We start from the raw sequence: 19,988 nt of genomic DNA on the forward strand, positions 1-19,988 counted from the left end.
ATTTTTCACCCCTTTAATAGCCAATAAAAGGCAATTTACGTGAAATTTGGGCCTAAATTTGAATTAAAAAAAAGAACTGTTTATCGGATTTTTTTCGAATTATAGCCTACAGTGGCTCCCAAAAGTGTTCGTACACTTTGAAATTTTTTAGTAAAACCAAAATAACGGAAAACTGAATTCGAATATGAAGTCCAATATTTTTTTACATCATTCCTATGTCATTCTAAATAAAACCCTGTAGTTTTTAAAAAATATTGGCGGATCTTCTTTTTGAAATGAGCCAAAAAACGAAAAGACAGAGAAATAATACTCCAAAAAATTCATCGTACCCTCAAACATTTTCGAATGTATTCGTGATTAAAACTATCATATGTCGTTTTTTTTTTGTTATTTTTGCATTGTGTTGACCCTTAAAAGTCATTTGACTTGAATTTTTTGTTTATTTATTCCTTATTTTTGTGCTTATTACTTCAAAATGGCTGGTATTCGTAAAAAACCACAAACACCATTCGAAATTTGAATTTTTTAATCACAGTGGCGCTAAATTGGTTTGAAATGTCTCTAAATTAGTTATTTTATTCCATTCTATAGTTAAGTGCTTGATAAAATGCTATAAAGAAAAGAATCGGACCGAAAATAAGGTAAGAAAAGGTCAACCAGCAAAGTTGACAAAGCGTGATCGGAGATTTACAGTTAAAAAATTTATGAAAAATACACATTTGAGTGCTGTAAAAGTTTCTGCAGAGTTAAATGAAAATTTTTACATTTAATTTTTCCCTAAAATTGTTCGTCAAGTTCTCTGATTAGCTGGGTTAAAGGGGACCTCTTCCCGCAGAAATTTTCTTAGCCGTGCGAAAAACAGAAACCTTACGCTTTTCGTCGCAAAATCAATGATAAATAAGCTCAAAACGTTTGGGAATTACGTCGTACTTGCATATAAAAATAAATTCAACATTTTTGGTTAAATTGTTGTATAATTGTAAGTAGAAGAAAAAATTAGGAACTTAATCTTAAGAACTTAGTTGGACCAGTTAATCAGGACGGTGAAGGAGTTCTTGCGTGAGGGTGCATATCAGCATTAGGACTTGGTAGTTTGGAATTTTTTGATGAAATAATGAATAATGCTATTCGTTTAAATGTTTTAAAAACCAATTTTAAACTGTTAGCTAAAAATTTGGTTATCGGAAATTACTTTGTTTTTTATCAAGATAACGATAAGAAGCACACGTGTTTCAACGTTTGCCTCAAGTGCCTCAAAAATTGTCCTAAAGTTTAGAAAATACCCCTTCAATCTCCAGATTTGAACTTAATGTAACACATTTAGAGATATCTGTAAGCTAGATTACAAAAATACGTTTTTGAAACGAAAAGAGAGCTAGAAACAGTAAGACTCGAAGTGTGGTTGAACACTTACTCAGAAATTACGCAAAAAAAAGCCATAAAAAAGAATGAAATTTATTCCCAGGCGTTTAAAAGGTGTTGTTGATAATGCATGATATTCTACTAATTAATAACTTTATCAAAAGTTAGATTTTTCAATAATATATAGACATTTTATAAAGTGTACGAAGACTTTTGTGAGCCACTGTATGTTACTCAGTAAGAAAGCGCCTTTCATATAGTGAAAGAATTTTTCAAATAGGTGCAGTGGTTCCGGAGATTACCTCGAACATATAAACACACAAAAATCCGCCCTCTCTCTTTATAATATTAGTAAAAATCAGGCAATAGCTTCGTTCAAATGTAGAAGCAATTTTCACCCGTCATACTAGTATAAAAATAATTTTTCACATCATTTCATAACAAAAATCCACGCAGTCTTCTGTTTCAAACATGTGTGACATTTGAACGAAGCGTAGTCACGCATATGCTTCATAATAAATAGATCAAAATAAAAGCGACTATGTAGTGTACTTATAGTTCCGTTCTTGCTATCACCACTTAAAATTATCTATGAGAATATGAAATTTTTTTAAAGGCTGGAAAAAAAATATATTGATCCGGATAAACCGGAGCTCTAGATGAACGAGGGACCAATAATCGAAATTCTACTTTCTACACATAATTCTGTAGAAAAGATAAACACAAGGAGTTTTACAAAAAGCATTTTTTTTTTTTTCATCACGTGAACCTCGGTGAAAGTGAGGGAAAAAATACCTGCTGCACGTAAAACTAGTTTCTCCTTTTCAATACTATCTTTGCTAAGTAAACAACTAACAGAGGCATTAAATGGAAGGATAGGCAACAAGGCAATAAAACAGGGCGGTTTTTCTTTTCTTTTTTTCTTTCCTTTTTACAACATAATACTTGATTTTTGTAACAGTTGATTCGGTGCATTATTTGAAATGTTTATAGGACAGTTTCAAAGAAAAAAAATGTTATTCTTTGAATATTTACCAGGTTTATGTCATTTCTTGGTCGTAAAAAAAATAAAAATAATTTAAAAAGACAGATATTTCTAAATTAAGATAGCAATGCATAAGAAAGTTGAAAACCCTGAAAAATTCCTTAGTAAAGTATAAATTGTAGAATGTTAAAAATATTTCTTTTTTTTTCTTTTATTACTTGTTCAATTCAGTTGCACGGGTGTGGCATTTTGACGCACATATTTGTACTTTATTCCGGGAAGTTTGAGTTTTCGTTTTCAATTTTAATGCATTTGAATTTATAGCCCCGTTATGTCAAAAAGTCTCAACTTTCTGAAAAATACATTCTGTGTGTATGAATTGTGTTTTGCACACATTGTGGGTTGACAGTACAGCCGCATCCACAAATAAATCATTGTTTATTAAGAACAAAAATGTTTTCTAGAGAAACAATACAAAAACAAATAATACAGAAACAAACAATACAGAAACAATAGTATGAATATAAATTTATTCATTACAATCAAATACAGCAGAACCTCGTTTATCCGGATCTTCGATCAAACTTGTGGAGTTAAAAAATATATTTACTTATATAATAATTGCAAGAATGCAACTATAAATACGTCAAATGTCCGGTTTCTATTTTGATTAAACGTACAACTTCTACGTAGAACGTACAATAAAGTAGTGTACTAATTTGACAAACAATATGGCGACCTTAAAGCGTCAGCCCGTCACCACTGCAGCTGAACTATAAATGCTACAGTATTTGAAAGAAAAGGTATTATGTAGTTTTGTTACAAAACATATTTTTTTGCTGTCATCTATACTAATAATATAAAGCTGAAGAGTTTGTTTGATTGTTTGTTTGTTCGAACGCGCTAATCTCAGGAAAGACTGTTTCAATCTAAAAAATTCTCTTTGTGTTGAGTAGTTCATTTATTGATGAAGACTACAGGCTTTAACTATTTACATAGATATTTTAATTAGAAAAAAAGTTATTCAATGTTTTAGGTGATTTTTAGCACGTTTTACCCATGGAGGTAGGAGTACAGGAGGGAACATGCCGTATCTACTCCCATTGTCGCGTTTGAAGTAACTGTGAGAGAGCGGCAGCCATGTTGGGTGGTGAAAGGGGAAAGAAGACTCGTATTACTCGAGCGAAAATTTCTCGAGCTTTACTTTTCTCTCTCAAATTGATAATGAAAGTATTTTTTGCCTACCAAATAAATGAAAAAGTAATGCATAACACAATTATATTTTAAGATTTAAATTTCCAAACAATAAACTAATTGCATAATTAATGTCTTTATTTAATTAAAATTAATTTAGTGACAAATGAATGATCAACTGGTTTTAAAATACTAATTTTATTAATGAAACAAAATGACTTTCCCATAGATAAGAATACAGAATTATCAAAACTTTGCAGCCTATGTCCAGATTATGAAATTAGAATACAGCACAATGAAAGAAAGCAGCTAGAAATCAACAAAGACAAATAAAGGAATAACATAAATGAAAACTAATTTTGAATAAAGTTGATGGAATGAGGATAAAACTAAAATAAAACTAACAAAATTTAGATATAGTTTTTTAAAAGGGAATCACATGGACATAAATGTTAAATAGCATAACATTCTAAACAACTTCTTGAAAACCTACCCATCCAGTTCTTTAAATATTGATGATTCATTCTTTCTTTCTTTATTATTATTATTTTTTTTTTTTGGAGATGCATGGAATACTTGGTTGGTATACTGCATATCGGCAGGCAAACCGAATATTTGGTTTGGCAGAGTACTTCAATATTCGGCATCCAAATAGTAAACAAATTTAAAACTTCGAAAATTCCCAAAGAAACATTTCATGCAATGAATGAAAGTATTAGTGTAATTGTACCATTTCACAATATTAATTAAAATTCTTTCTTATTAATTTTATCACATCTAAATTAATTTTAATGTTTGAAAAAACGCTCAGACTTTACATTTAAATTTTGTTGCTTTTCAGTGTTAATTAAATCTTCTGACACATTACATTAGCTTTACTATTATAAACAAATATGACACAATAACCAGAAAAAATCCATAATGTCAGTTTTATTACTAGATTGCATTAACTGCTAATTTTTTTACTTAAAATCATAGATGTAGTAACCTGTAACCTCCATGAATAAAATATCCAGCTAATATTTGTTTTTTTAGAAAAAGATAAGCACTTGGATTTTAAATTTTGTAGCATTTTAATTTCTAATTTTTACACCAGATGAAATAATGAATATTGATTTAAAAATACAACCTATTTAAAATTAATCTTTGTAATCAAAGTTTAATTTACACTTAATTAGAAAAAATGAAAGCATCTGGCAATGTTTCGAATTTTATTTCACAATTTTATTGACAGAATTGTTTATAAGTTACCGAAGAGTAGCAACAAATCACAGTAATAAATTTGAATTTGTAATGCTATTTTAAGCAATTCGGGTTTGTATTTGAAAGTAAGATAAATGTAGGATTATTTATGACACTATATGTTACCATCATTATTTGTTTTTGAATCATATATTATGGGAGAAATTATTTATCCATTTATACAGAACTAGCCAAGCAGTGTTATTATTATTCAATCAAGTTCCGGGCATTATAAAATTACCTAAATGGACAATTACAATCACAATTTCCCCCCAAAATAAGGTTTAGCTAGAACTGTATCAATTTATACACCACTACCATTCCCGTACCCGGCATTGCTCGGGTAATGGAATTAAAAGAGGTTAACAGTGCTTGGTGCACCTAGTTTCGAAAATCCCCTATAATAATTACTTATTACCTATAACTTTTTTTAATTTGGGGAGGATCCCGGGGCCCCTGGACTCCTTATATATATGCCCTTGTCCTTAGACGATCTTTAACTGTTACTAACGATCCTTTTAAAGTATTGATTATCTTTGCAAACACAGACCATCCACATTTTATTGTTATAGTACCTATGTTTAAGCAAGAACTTCTTTGTATACAACATTTTTAGTTTTTTTTTCTGGTGCTAAAATTATTAAGCTGCTTGATGAACTGACTTTGGAGCAAGCTACATAACATTGGCCGTGTGAAAAAAAGTCTTCTCTTTAATCGATCCCTGCTACTTTTAATGTCTGTCCTTGTGACTTATTAATGGTTATTGCAAAGCAAACTTTAACAGGAAACTGCACTCTTCTAAATTCAAAAGGATAGTCCGCCTGTGATGATGTTCTTAAAAACTTTGTTTCTAGTTTTGAAAAAACGAAAGCAAAAGACAGAAACATTATGATTTGACTTGAGAAAAGCCTCGAAGAATCACGTGAGAAACAAAAACAATATCAAATTTATAGTTCGCTACGACCAAAAGTTGAGATGAAGTACTGAATAATGATTTGAATGGAGGAAAGCCTTCGATAATAAGGGATTTGAATTTCAATGACAGGTTTTAATTTCGCAGAAATTAAGGGGTTTTAATTAATTTCTCCCGAACTAATTGAGATTTCGAAAAATCCTTTCTTAGTGGTTACTTTCGTAATCATGAGGACATGTCTGCCAAATTTCAAGTCTGAAGCTTCAGCGGTTTCGGCTGTGCGTTGATATATATATATATATATATATGTATATATGTTATCTCAGGACATTGATTTTTACTTTCTTCTATATCTAATATATAGAAGAAAGTATTGGATTCGTGCAAATTTTCGAATTTCGAATTTTGACGGATTCGAACGTTTTGAGGTGTGCTGAGTCCATTTCGACTATTTTTGGAAAATGTCTGTCTGTCTGTGCGTGTGTATGTATGTGTGTGTGTATGTATGTGTGTGTGTATGTGTGTGTGTGTGTCACGTCTGTGTGTGACCAGTTTTTTGTGGCCGCTCTACAGCAAAAACTATCGCATGAAATTGAACGAAATTTGGTACACATATGTGACCCTATGTGAACTTGTGCCCATTGGTTTTTGGCGCGAATTCCCCCAAGGGGGTGGAGCAATGGGACGTTTTTTGAGTTATGCGTGGTTGCTATTCCTCAGGAAGTAACTGGCGGAATCAAACAAAATTTGGTCCATATGTTGCCCCTAACAGGAGCAGGTGCTGATTCAATTTTGGTGTCAATAGCTCAAACAGGGGTTGAGTTATAGAACGTTTTTTGTCGTGAATTGTGACTGCTGTATCCCAAGAAATAACGAACGGAATCAAACAAAAATGTTTTGACAAGTAGCCCTTAGTGGGTATAAGAGCTGATTTTATTTTGGTGTCAACAGCTAAAAAGGGGGTAGCGCAATCGCCCGTTCTTTTTTTCCATTGTGAGTGCCCTATCTCAAGAAGTAATGCTACGTTCTGTTTGAAATTTGGAATATATGTGAATCCATACGTAAACAGGCTTTGGTTCAATTTTGACTCCAATCGCTCCAAGAGGTGTTGATTTTTTTTTTTTTTTGCGAATAAAAATAGTTTTATTAATGCAACAATAAGAAAGATAAATCGTAATAGATTGTCGTCTGCGTATTTCTCGTGATTTTAATTGTATGGAAATGATCGGAAATATTATCTCAATGATTTAAAATTTTTAACTGTTGCCATCTTATGTTTGTTAACAAATAAAATATTTGTAATTAATTCAAGCAAGGCTTTTAAAATAACTTTCAATTTTCGCTCTTTGCTTTGCTTTTGCAATAATTCAGACATTGGGATGGTCGTCAAGTTTTTGCATGTGTAATTTTGTTTTTGTTAGGAATATTGCTTCCTCGTCAAGCATGGGGAGGGATCAGAAAAAGGAAAAATATAGAAGAAAGTTTCGTGATGGCCACAACATACTAGTTATATATTAAGATTAGATAGGAATCTCCTTCCTACGTGCATTATTAGTGCAGTTAAAGGCTACACAAGACGTCATAAAGTCGAAATCCGTTTGAAACTCGATAAAAAAGTTCGACAATTTCCGTATTTTAAACATTGCAGACAGTTTCTCGATACACCCAAGATGGCGGCCGGTTACGGTTATCGCTTCCAGAATTTCCCCCTGTGCTCCATCCTGTTATTCTTACATCCATGGTTTTACCCCACAGGTCCGCAATCAATTTCGCCTGAAAAAAAGTTTTTGTACTAAAATGTAGGAAATTAAATTTTAAGTATGGTGAAAAACAAGGTTTTGCAGATAGAGCAATTTTTGTATTCTTTATGAATTTTTGAAAAAAAAAAAAAAAAAAAAAAAAAAACACCTTTATTTCGCATTTTTTTCAGGGTTTAATTTTTTTTCTGAATTCATGCCGCAGAAAGTGTAAAGGCCTCTTTTCTAAAATTTAACTATATAATAGTAAAAAAAAATATATATTTCACCCTCTTCAGAAAAAAATAAAAAGTTTTCAAAAGTACGTACGTAATAGTTTTTTTTTTCACATTTTTTTTTAATGCGGAGCACGGCACGACTTCCAAGCATAGCCGAAGTTTTAGCTAAGGTCCCTTTAGTGGGGGCTTTAGTTAAATTACAGGGGTTCTAGTTTTAACAATCTTCAATACACTATGGGCATTACGTTATGGCAACGTGATCCAACTGCAGCGCTTGCTTTTGCTTTCTTTTTCTTCCATTTAGGATTTTTTTTCATCCCCCCCCCCGACATTTTGCTGATATTATTTAACTTTACATATTTGTGTGCATTTGATTCAATAAAATAAAAGCAGTGAGTTTTTTTTTTTTTTTTTTTTTTAAATCTATTGCACACTACAGGGAAAAGAGTGCTTTTATTACTTTCTTCTATATCTAAGATATAGAAGAAAGTATTGGATTCGTGCAAATTTTCGAATTTCGAATTTTGACGGATTCGAACGTTTTGAGGTGTGCTGAGTCCATTTCGACCATTTTTGGAAAATGTCTGTCTGTCTGTGTGTGTATGTATGTGTGTGTGTCACGTCTGTATGTGACCAGTTTTTTGTGGCCGCTCTACAGCAAAAACTACCGCATGAAATCGAACGAAATTTGGTACTCATATGTGCCCCTATGTGAACTTGTGCCCATTGGTTTTTGGCGCGAATTCCTCCAAGGGGGGTGGAGCAATGGGACTTTTTTGAGTTACGCGTGCTTGCTATTCCTCAGGAAGTAACTGGCGGAATCAAACAAAATTTGGTCCATATGTTGCCATTAACAGGAACAGGTGCTGATTCAATTTTGGCGTCAATAACTCAAACGAGGGTTGAGCTACAGAGCGTTTTTTGTCGTCAATTGTGACTGCTGTATCTCAAGAAATAATGAACGGAATCAAAGAAAAATTTATCGACAAGTAGCCCCTAGAGGGTATAAGTGCTGACTCTATTTTGGTGTCAACAGCTGAAAAGGGGGTGGCGCAATCAAACGTTCTTTTTTTCTGATTGTGAGTGCCGTATCTTAAGAAGTAATGCTACCTTCTGGATGAAATTTGGAATAAATGTCAATCCATATGTAAACAGGCTTTGGTTCAATTTTGACGCCAATCGCTCCAAGAGGTGTTGATTTTTTTTTTTTTTTTTTTTTTTTTGCGAATAAAAATAGCTTTATTAATGCAATAAGAAAGAACTAGTATGTTGTGGCCATTACGAAACTTTCTTCTATATTTTTCCTTTTTCTGATCCCTCCCCATGCTTGACGAGGAAGCAATATTCCCAACAAAAACAAAATGACACATGCAAAAACTTGACGACCATCCCAATGTCTGAATTATTGCAAAAGCAAAGCAAAGAGCGAAAGTTGAAAGGTACTTTAAAAGCCTTACTTGAATTAATTACAAATATTTTATTTATTAACAAACATAAGATGGCAACAGTTAAAAATTTTAAATCATTGAGATAATATTTCCGATCATTTCCATACAATTAAAATCACGAGAAATACGCAGACGACAATCTATTACGATTTATCTTTCTTAATGTTGCATTAATAAAACTATTTTTATTCGCAAAAAAAAAAAAAAAAATCAACACCTCTTGGAGCGATTGGAGTCAAAATTGAACCAAAGCCTGTTTACGTATGGATTCACATATATTCCAAATTTCAACCAGAATGTAGCATTACTTCTTGAGATAGGGCACTCACAATGTAAAAAAAGAACGGGCGATTGCGCAACCCCCTTTTTAGCTGTGGACACCAAATAAAATCAGCTCTTATACCCACTAAGGGCTACTTGTCAAAAAATTTTTGTTTGATTCCGTTCGTTATTTCTTGAGATACAGCAGTCACAATTGACGACAAAAAACGTTCTATAACTCAACCCCCGTTTGAGCTATTGACACCAAAATTGAATCAGCACCTGCTCCTGTTAGGGGCAACACATGGACCAAATTTTGTTTGATTCCGCCAGTCACTTCCTGAGGAATAGCAAGCACGCGTAGCTCAAAAAACGTCCCATTGCTCCACCCCTCTTGGAGGAATTCGCGCCAAATACTAATGGGCACAAGTTCACATAGGGGCACATATGTGTACCAAATTTCGTTCAATTCCATGCGATAGTTTTTGCTGTAGAGCGGCCACAAAAAACTGGTCACACACAGACGTGACACACACACACACACACATACACACAGACAGACAGACATTTTCCAAAAATAGTCGAAATGGACTCAGCACACCTCAAAACGTTCGAATCCATCAAAATTCGAAAATTTACACGAATCCAATACTTTCTTCTATATATTAGATATAGAAGAAAGTAAAAATCGTAGTAGATTGTCGTCTGCGTATATCTCGTGATTTTAATTATATGGAAATGATCGGAAACATTATCTCAATGATTTAAAATTTTTAACTGTTGCCATCTTATGTTTGTTAACAAATAAAATATTTGTAATTAATTCAAGCAAGGCTTTTAAAATAACTTTCAATTTTCGCTTTTTGCTTTGATTTTGCAATAATTCAGACATTGAGATGGTCGTCAAGTTTTTGCATATGTAATTTTGTTTTTGTTGGGAATATTGCTTCCTCGTCAAGCATGAGGAGGGATCAGAAAAAAAGAAGAAAAATATAGAAGAAAGTTTCGTAATGGCCACAACATACTAGTTTTTGTACTATTTTAATTAAGTAAATAAAGGGCGCGGTTTTTGCATAAAGAAAAAGATTGTTAGTTACTATCAGAGGTAGATATGCATAGATCGTATAGATATGTAGATAGGCTCGTATTTAAGGAGCTTCAACGGGTGATTAAAGCCCCCCCCCCCCTCCCCCCGACTTTGAAAAGTCAAACATTCACTTAAAAGTGGACGTGATTTTTGTTATTTTCCGAAAAAAGGGGAATTAAGAGTACACCTCCCCCTCCCTCCTTTGGGGGCTTCTGGATATTTTGAAACTAAAAAAATCGCTTCTTGAAATGGGAGCTTTAAAAAAAGGCTGAGTGCGAGGAGAAGATAAATTAAATTCATCAGGCTAAATATATTTTAATTTTCCAGAGCCCACCCGTCCGTTCTTGAATAAGACAGACTTCCGTGTTTACGGACTGTTCCCTAAATTCAGCGTGCCATACAAAGGCAAGGCCGACGCCTGCGAGCCCAGTCGAGCCGTGGTGGATGGAACAACTTGCACAGAGCTCGGAGGTTTCGTCACGGGAAAGCAGTACCGTCATGAATCCATCTTTTCCGTCGCCAAAACCTACCCCAAGGTAAGATACCTTGCTGCGGAAGCGTTTATTTTCCACAGCAATTTCCTCAATTTTCTAAATCGCCAAAAGTTTTATTGCGTTCAATTTAAAGTACAGTAGAGTCTCGAAAATCCAAGTCCCAAAAGTCCGAGAGGTTTCGCTTAATTCGAGGTGATTGGTTGATAATTTTAGGGTATCTTTTTACAAACAAAAAATACTTTAATCTGAAATCGAAAAATTTTGCTCTGTAGAACTTTCCTAACAACCAGGGACGTAACTAGGTCATTTTCGAACAAGGGCAAGACCTCGTTTCGGCGCCCCCCCCCCCCCCATACAAAACAAACAAAGCAAAAAAAAAAAAATCCCCGAGAGACTTCATAATGTCAACACTATGGCAAAATTAAAAATTTGGAGATAACCAGTGCAAATGGTAGGGGAACCCCCTCTTCTGTCTTGGGGCAAGAGATAGTACTAGTAGCCCTGGTTGGTGCTGCTGTACAGCATGATTTAGAAAAAAAATCAATGAAAGCCTACGTAGGCTATACGCGTTTTACTCTAAACTTGAAAATGTTTTGAGTGAAAATTAAAAATGAAAATTAAAAATTTGGAGATAACTAGTGCAAATGATAGGGGAACCCCCTCTTCTGTCTTGGGGCAAGAGATAGTACTAGTAGCCCTGGTTGGTGCTGCTGTATAGCATGATTTAGAAAAAAAATCAATGAAAGCCTATACCTAGGCTATACGCGTTTTACTCAAAACTTGAAAATGTCCACTTGCATCCCTCTGCTTCTCACTGAGTCATATGAGCCAAGGACGAATTTTACACAAAATGCATTTGCAATTTATACATGTCTTGTAATGTAACTTTTCGTTACACCGTGATGGAGTACTCTTTAACCAGTAGAACAAATAGATAAATAACATTCCATTTGGTATCATTTTTGAACCGTTTCACCGGATGCCTTATTTGAATTAGGCAGTGATAAAGGAGTCCACTGCCTGTAATGATATGAGTCTTATAAATGCGACATCTGAGAAACAGTTAATAGAGAAACAGAAACCTAATGTACTTGAGATCAAAACTCTTATATGTTTACAGTGCGCTTCCGTTCAAGTTATTTTCATTTACAGTGCAACTTCATTTTTCCGAACTAGCGCGGACAAAGGCAATTCGGATAACGAAAATCCGGGTAATTTGTAAAACAAATTCGTAAATAAGCAGACTTATCTTTTATAACTGCAAAAAACGCTGTAGCAAAATTACGGGAACTAAAGTTACATAGGATTGTTACTCGCAAACGCTTAATCATTTATAGTTCAGCTGCTGTGGGCTGTGTTGGTGTAGGAATGACACTCCAAATATGCCATGTTGTTTATAAGATGACAATAATTTATTGCACGTCCTATGCAGGAGTTGTGTATTTAATCAAAATAAAGAGCAAATATTTGGTACATTGACAGTTTCGTTCCGGCTATCATAATTTAGAATTATATCATTTCAGTGAATATATTTTTTAACTTTAAAAATTTGATCTGGATAAGCCGGAAATCTGGAAAAACGGGAGCAAGATAAACGAGGTTCTACTGTAATTATAACTATGCATCAAAGTTCAATAAGTTTAGAGTCGTAAAAAATAGCTGATTTCTGACACATTGATTGACGTTGATGATTTAAGCATTGTTTAAAACATTGTGTGGGTAGAAAAAAATGTATTGAAACTAAGTCGAAAATTTATTGTTTTAGTTCAAAATAACCCTAGTATTTTCTAAAGGAAAATTGGCAGCCTCCCGAACTTTAAATTGAATCTCCATTATTATAGTGCGAAATTTTTTTCCAAGAATGAGAAAAATTATAAAATTCAACAAATTTGTATTACATCATTCAAATTATATAAACAATGCCTTAGCTACTCTCCTAACGTCTTTAGCAGTTAACCACGATGATAAGATGAAGATTGTTAGGGGCCTCTTTTTCGCGGTCTTTCGCTCTCTTTCTGAATTCAACTTCAAATAGTTTTTTCGACCTATCTTAAAATTGATTTAAAACTATGCAAGATGAGTAAAAAATATCCTGAGAACGGAGTAAAAAGCAGAAAAAAAGTTCGTGGTACGAACTGGAGAAGATACTCTTTAGAGAATGGTTCTGTTGGACAAAGATAGTGGCTCCAATTCCTAAGTCATGGGCTATGGCCAAGGGAACAGTGCAACTATTTTCCCTTAGTCCTTGGGGTGGGGTAGACAAGTTCTCGTCATTGTAAAAGCTGAGAGAAAGACATCACGTTGACAGCTTTATGATGTTTAATTGTGCAAAAAGGACATTTGAGCATTTCCGCTGTTTTGTATTGGTGTGTACTTCCCTCAGCTTAGCTCCCATTTTCCTCCTCCGAGAGGAAAATTCTTAGATAAGATAAGATATAACAAGTATTGGTCACTCTGAGAAAACACATTCATGCTATTTACTGCACCCTCCTACTCTCTCTCTCTCTGTCTATCTCTTTCCCACTCTTTCTCCACATTAAACCGTGCAAACTTTCTGCGAGCGCCTGCACAGCGTGTTTTTTTTCCCAGGGGGGGGGTGGCTTATAATAACTTGTCCTTTTTTTAAAAATTAAATTTAATCATTTATTAAGTCAGTTTAGCGCCCCCAAAATCTGGCGCCCGGGGCACGAGCCCCGTCTGCCCCCCTCTAGTTACGTCCCTGCTAACAACATATACAATAAGGTAATAACATGATATTGAAAGGTTTATGTCAATAATAGTCGCCAAGAAATATTTATTGATTGTTAGAGATGGATTAAGAAATGCCTTGGAGAAAGTAAGAAGTTGGTTGATACACAAATTAATTTGAAATTAAAACATTGTACTGCCTCCAAGAACAAACAAACATCTCTTTTAGAATAACCGATTGCAATTAAAAAAGGAAGTGCAAAACTTGGCGCTGTACGATTCGTATCTATGAAATTTTCTTCTTCTATGATTAACGTTTTTGTATTATGTGAGGTACATACGCACGCTCACACATAGACACAAATGTCACGACTAAACTTATCAAAATTTATTCGAGAACGATCAAAGGGCACTTTTCGGTTGCCGGCAAATTTACACATAAGCACGTGCAGACATAAAGAAAAAAAAATCAAAATTCGTTTAGGGTCATTAAAACATAAATTTATCTTAAACTTTGAGTGATAAATATATTTCGACAGTATTCAGACAGTATTTCCTTTTCATAGCGTAAAAAGTAAACAGTGCATGTTCTTATGTAGCCCTAAGAATTTTTCGGATAATCCGAGTTTTCAGTAATCCGAGGTGGCGCGAGCCCCAATTACCTCGAATTTTCGAGACTTTATTGTACCTTAAACTAGGGCAACTTGGCCCCGAAATTTCCTATTTTTGCGAGTTTTACACTGGTTTTTTGATTAAAACTATAATGTGCACTGATAACCTTGTTTTTACAACTTTTCAGATTTCCTGCTACTACCTTAAGCCTTTTTTAAACAACAATTTTAACATTTTATGTATTTTTTCTATTTTTAAAAATTGGGTTCAAGTAACCCCACGCTGGTGCTTCTTGGTCCAACGGGGAGAATCCATTAGAAAAGGCTGTAAAACAGCCTAGTACTGCTACCTGTCAGGGGGAGAAAGTACCTAAACACTTGTTTCTCCGTGGTTCAAGTAGCCCCGGTTTACGGTAAGTTCGCTTTTACGATACAATGAAGTTGATTGTATCGTTTTTTTTAATAACGGTATTAATCAACTCCTAAAACCCTTGGCTTCGAGATTGTCTGCAATGCAACAGTATAGACCAGGAGTCACTGACCTTTTTCACTCAAAGGTCGCATTCTAAATTCTTGGAGGCGAGGTGGGCCCATACACAATATTACATTTTCAGTTCAGGGTCTTATTAAAGATAGCCAATCCCTTCCATACACCTATGATTCATTTTATCAACCCAAGCAAAAATATTTCAAGTAGTTGTAACTTCTTGCAATACTTGTGCTTGGATCATGTTGTTTTATGGTAACTTGTTGCACATATAGGTATTAACTCATTTCTCACTCCACAATTCTTTTGCAGATCAAGCTCTCAGTTCGCTTCACGATGACTGACAGACGGTCCAAAGAAATGCTGCTTTGCAAGGAAATCCCCGTTGAAATCAAGTAAGAAATCGTCTTTGCACATCCCACAAATCTGCTCTGTGTTTGTGCATTCGTTCAGTTCAGGAAGAAGAAACGTTATGCGTTTTGAAGCTTTGGTTTCACATTTTGACCCCTGACGCAAAAAACAAGAGGGCAATAATTATTTCGATGGCGACTTGATCAAGAGCGTTTTTTCTTACATTTAAAATTTTAGTACCAACGGAAAGAACCAATTTTTGTGCTCATGATGAAATTTGTTTGGAACTTACAAGTTATGTAAAAGGCGAAATGTAACCTTTTTTTTATAGACATTTTAAATACCATTCAAAGCGGTTATTCACGCCATTAGTAACGATTTCATTGTTCGCATTCAAGGAGAGAAAGCTCAGTGACTAGAAAGTTTTAACTGCTGTCATTTTCTATTTGGCATAATCATAAGAGATAGGATGCTGTTAAAAAAAAAAAATGTTTGAAATGTGCTGCACTCTGCTTTTTATCTCTCGCGTGACATTACTTAACCTCTTCCTACAGTCGAAACTCATAAATTCGACAAGCTTAAAACGAATTACTGCTAAGACGAACTACATTTCCGATCCCCAGTCTTAATTGTTTGTTGTTTACTGTTGTTTCGATAAGACTAACTACGGTTAAGACGAATATCTGCACAGCTAGGAAAACCTTCTGGAGGAGGTTTTTTGATCACAAATACCTTCTGGAGGTTTTTGTTTTTTGATCAAAAATACCTTCTAGAGGGTTTTTTTTGGGATCAAAAATACCATCTGGAGGCGTTTTTTTTTTTTTTTGATCAAAAATACCTTCTTGCAAAACAATCCTTTTAAATGTTTTTACTGTATTATAACATGCATTTAAATTAAAACCAATGCCTCTGGGGGGTACTTTACCCCATCCCCTTTTGCTGCGCCACTGAGATGAATTGATCTCAAAGGTTTTTTGGAGTTCGTTTCAACAAGGTTTCCCTATATTGATGTTGGTACATATGATGTGGAAATTGCACAATATCACCCCATGCTAGCACAAGGTCACCTCATTCGATGGTTCTAACTCACGAGATTCATCGTAATATGAGTTCGACTGTCAGGATTTTTAAAAAATTTTAATTTATTATTAGTCTTTGCAGTTTTATAGTGTTTCATGATATGAATTAGCTTTGACCGGTGGCCCCAGAGGCATTGGTTTAAATATAAATGCAAATTCTAATGCAGTAGTTAAAACATACTTAAGGGTGCTTTGATCGAAAAACCACCTCCAGAAGGTATTTTCAATAAAAAAAACACGCTCCAGAAGGTATTTTCAATCAAAAAACCCCCCTCCAGAAGTTATTTTCAATCTAAAAACCCCCTTCAAAAGGTATTTTCAATCAAAAAACACCCCCCAGAAGGTATTTTTGATCAAAAACCCCTCCAGAAGTTATTTCCGATGAAAAACCCTCCTCCAAAAGGTATTTCTGGCTGCACTAGTGGCTTTGACAGTTATTTCCACACATTAATTTTCACATAGGGGGCTAAGAGACACATATTCCTTTGAAAATATGTGCATAGCAGAATTTGAATTTTTTGGTCATAGAACCAATATACAGCGACCGATTTCGAGACCAATCCTTAAATGCGAAATTATCCCTGAATCAATGAAAAAACGAAAAATGAGAATGACTGCAGAAAGTGGGTTTTGGAGGTGCATTGACAAAATATATAATTTAACATACTTATTGTACCGTTAAAGGTATCTTGATGCAGAATTACAGTCAAATTATACATACCGGTTGTGTTTAAAAACTGTCAGCTATGGTATGCATAATAACTAACATTTCAAAATAAAAATAGCTGAGGATTTCGTGGAAATGAGTTTCAAGAGTTTTGGGTGACTTTTGACATAGTTAGTGCGAATTTCTCTTTTTTCTTGGAGTGATTTTTCAAAGTTCTCTTACTACCAGAAACTCTTTATTAGGCAATTTCACAACTTTTTATGAAAAGAGAAAGAATGAGACTTTAATTAAATATCGTTTACGATTGTTTTGGCATTGCAAAAGCGTTCCTTTCTTTCATAATGAAGGGGAGCGGTCTTAAAATTCAGATGAGTTGAAATGGAATTTTTTCAGATATACTTAATTACACTTTTCCCTCTACACATTTCTAATTATTACCTAGTACTACATCAGATCGAAAGTTTATCATAATTATTTTGCTTGAGTCAGACAGATAATATTTACTAGTAATAAACATCCTCTGTTATTAAAATAAAACCACAAATCGTAAAAGTATATTAGAGCAAGGAAATCTTATAGCTGAATCTCAGTTCTTTAAGTTGAAATACAAATACAAATGTGATGACCAGCAACAGGCCCTGGGACCAGCTAGGCTGATCCTAGTCAGTTTATTAGTCCCAAATGAAGATCAATGTCCCTGTTAAAGCAGACCCCCCCCCCCCCCTTGCGCATTACAGTCTCTTCCGGTAAGCTGTTCCAAGTGCCCACAACCCTACTAGGGTAGTAATTTTTCGTATTTTCCAGGTTAGCCTGAGATTTGAATTTAAAACAATGACCTCTTGTCCTGCTTCCCGTGCAAAAATTTAACCCATTAACAACTTTCATTTTGATAAATTTCAACAACTGAATCATGACCCCCCTGATTCTTCTTTGCTTGAGGCTATACATTAAGTCTTTTAAGTTTTGTTCTTTTCAAAAAGCCATGTGACATACTAATGGGTGTTTCCTTTTGACAGGAGTCCCCCTAGTCCTGAAGAAAACGAGGCAACAAAATGAGCAGGTGAAAGATGCGAAGATGTATTCCGTGGAATACAGCACAACTAGTTAGGTAATATAATTGCCTTACATTGTACAAAAAACATGATATTTTAATTTTCAAGTACATTGCTTTGTAGTGATTTTGATAAAAAATAAAGTTTCAAGTTTTTTCTATTATCTTAGTGGGGGAAAACACCCACTAAGTAATATATACTGGTACTCCCTACTATAAATAAATGCATTGGCACTTTTTGAACCACACATATTTTTTGTCAGCACAAATGTGTGTGGTCAATGAGTATCACACACTGGTACTCATTGAACAGTATCATTGTGCAGAATCGATGTCAATGGGTACCAATGCAAATACACCTATCAATGATTCGTAGTGCGGTCTTAATACATTTTTAAAGTTTTTTTTAGCATTTTTGGCATAAATGGTAGGTAAATTATGTCTTTGAAACAATTCTATGATATGAAATTCACAGCGTATGGGACCAACTGGATTGCAGATTCGACACACGGCATGTAACAGGTCTTTCGAGCATCTGTAACTGAATAAAAACTTGATATATTTCTCTTTAAATTCATATATCACTTATTGTAATATTAGCGGTACACACACGGCTTTGCCCATAGTAGAGTACTAAAAGGTCTTTTGGTTAGCCTGTATGTTTACAGTTAATGTCTAAGATGTGTTAACTTTTTTCCTTTTTGAGATCTCTTCATATTTTTTTGGAAGATTTGAAAACTTAGCATGTAGCTTAACAGAAACCAACAAAAGCCTTAGAAATATTTTAAAAGAGGAAGAAAGTTTCCTCTCCTTATTTAAAACATAAAACAAAGACATTTTTCCAAAATTAAACTCTCTAGAGAGAAGAATGTAACTTAACATTTTAATTTATTGAATGTAATTCCATAAAAACTAAGAAAATAAAAGCAAATGACTGTTTCTTAACAATTAAAATACTTTAATTTAAATCCTTTTTAATAAAGGAAGAAAAGGATTGATCACCAAAATAAGCACGCTTTTGAAAATGCTAAAAAAAAAAAGAGAAACAAACAAAACAATCAAAAGGTACAAAAGACATAATTATGGGTACCATACAAATTTATTTTCCGTTTCAAAAAGAATTTCCATCTTTAATTTTTGGTTTTATTCTCGAGCTTAAAACTTCTTCTCATGCAGAAAATTCCAAGATTTCCAATGACTTAAAACCTAAAAATGTGAATGAAATTTTTCTTCCCCTCATTATCAAATTTCTGCAGAAAATGGGCTTAAAATTGGAATAAAAACACTGAAAAACCTGTAATTGTAATATTACCTATCAAGATTATTTAATGTTTCAAAGTATCGGTATGTCATGATCAAAGTTAAAAGGAACGTTTCTTTTCTACACCATTGCTGTATCAGACATAGACTGCACTTTCCCTACAAAAATATTAAATATATATGGAACAAGCTCTTAATTTTTCTATGATAAAAGATGAAAATATTTAAACACACATACACATATATATATCTCTGTTTAGCCATCTGGATGTGAGTGAAAATGAATTTTTGATGCTCCTTGTAAAGGTAGCCCTAATGATATACATTTTTGTATGAAAGTTAAACTAAATGTTTTCCTTCAAGCAGATGCAAATAGTTTTTTGTTAGCATGCAAAATTTTCACTCTTTTAAAGAAATGATTAAATAAATACACTTTGTACTCTGTTAAAAAAGTGTCATTCCACTAAGCTACCTTTCCCTAAATTAGAAAAAATAAATAAATAAATAAAAAAAAGAAAAATCTGGTACATCAAAAAAAAAAAAAAAAAAAAAAAAAAAACCCTCTATTAGGTAACATGAAAATGTGATGTTTGCAATGTTATTTTGTTTGCCATAACTTTTGCGAATATATTTTGTTTGTTTTGCAGCTGAAGAAGCAGATTTTTAGAAGCCAAGATCATGACACATCTTTTCGAAAATGTAGCAAGCATTGTGTGCTGTAAAAAAAAAGCACAAACCTGCGATTCAAATTGTGTTTAGAAATAGACTGTAATATATTATCAAAATTGTGTATAAAGCTCATCTGTAAAAAAATAAAAGAGGCTTCCAACATT

The 19,988-nt window shown here is 33.7% G+C and overlaps 1 protein-coding gene across 1 annotated transcript in view; it reads left to right on the forward strand.

The window, feature by feature from the left end:
* The window catches only part of LOC129227656 (uncharacterized), a 35,281-nt gene extending 15,293 nt beyond the window's left edge, over positions 1–19,988 (forward strand). Inside the window, exons 3-6 of the mRNA XM_054862247.1 lie at positions 10,795–11,003; positions 15,060–15,142; positions 17,861–17,952; positions 19,803–19,988. Coding sequence (XP_054718222.1) covers positions 10,795–11,003; positions 15,060–15,142; positions 17,861–17,900 — 332 coding nt within the window. The 3' untranslated portion in view covers positions 17,901–17,952; positions 19,803–19,988. The remainder of the gene's footprint in view (positions 1–10,794; positions 11,004–15,059; positions 15,143–17,860; positions 17,953–19,802) is intronic.

The sequence above is a fragment of the Uloborus diversus genome, chromosome 8 (assembly GCF_026930045.1).
Source record: "Uloborus diversus isolate 005 chromosome 8, Udiv.v.3.1, whole genome shotgun sequence".
NCBI classification, from domain to species: Eukaryota; Metazoa; Arthropoda; class Arachnida; order Araneae; family Uloboridae; genus Uloborus; species Uloborus diversus.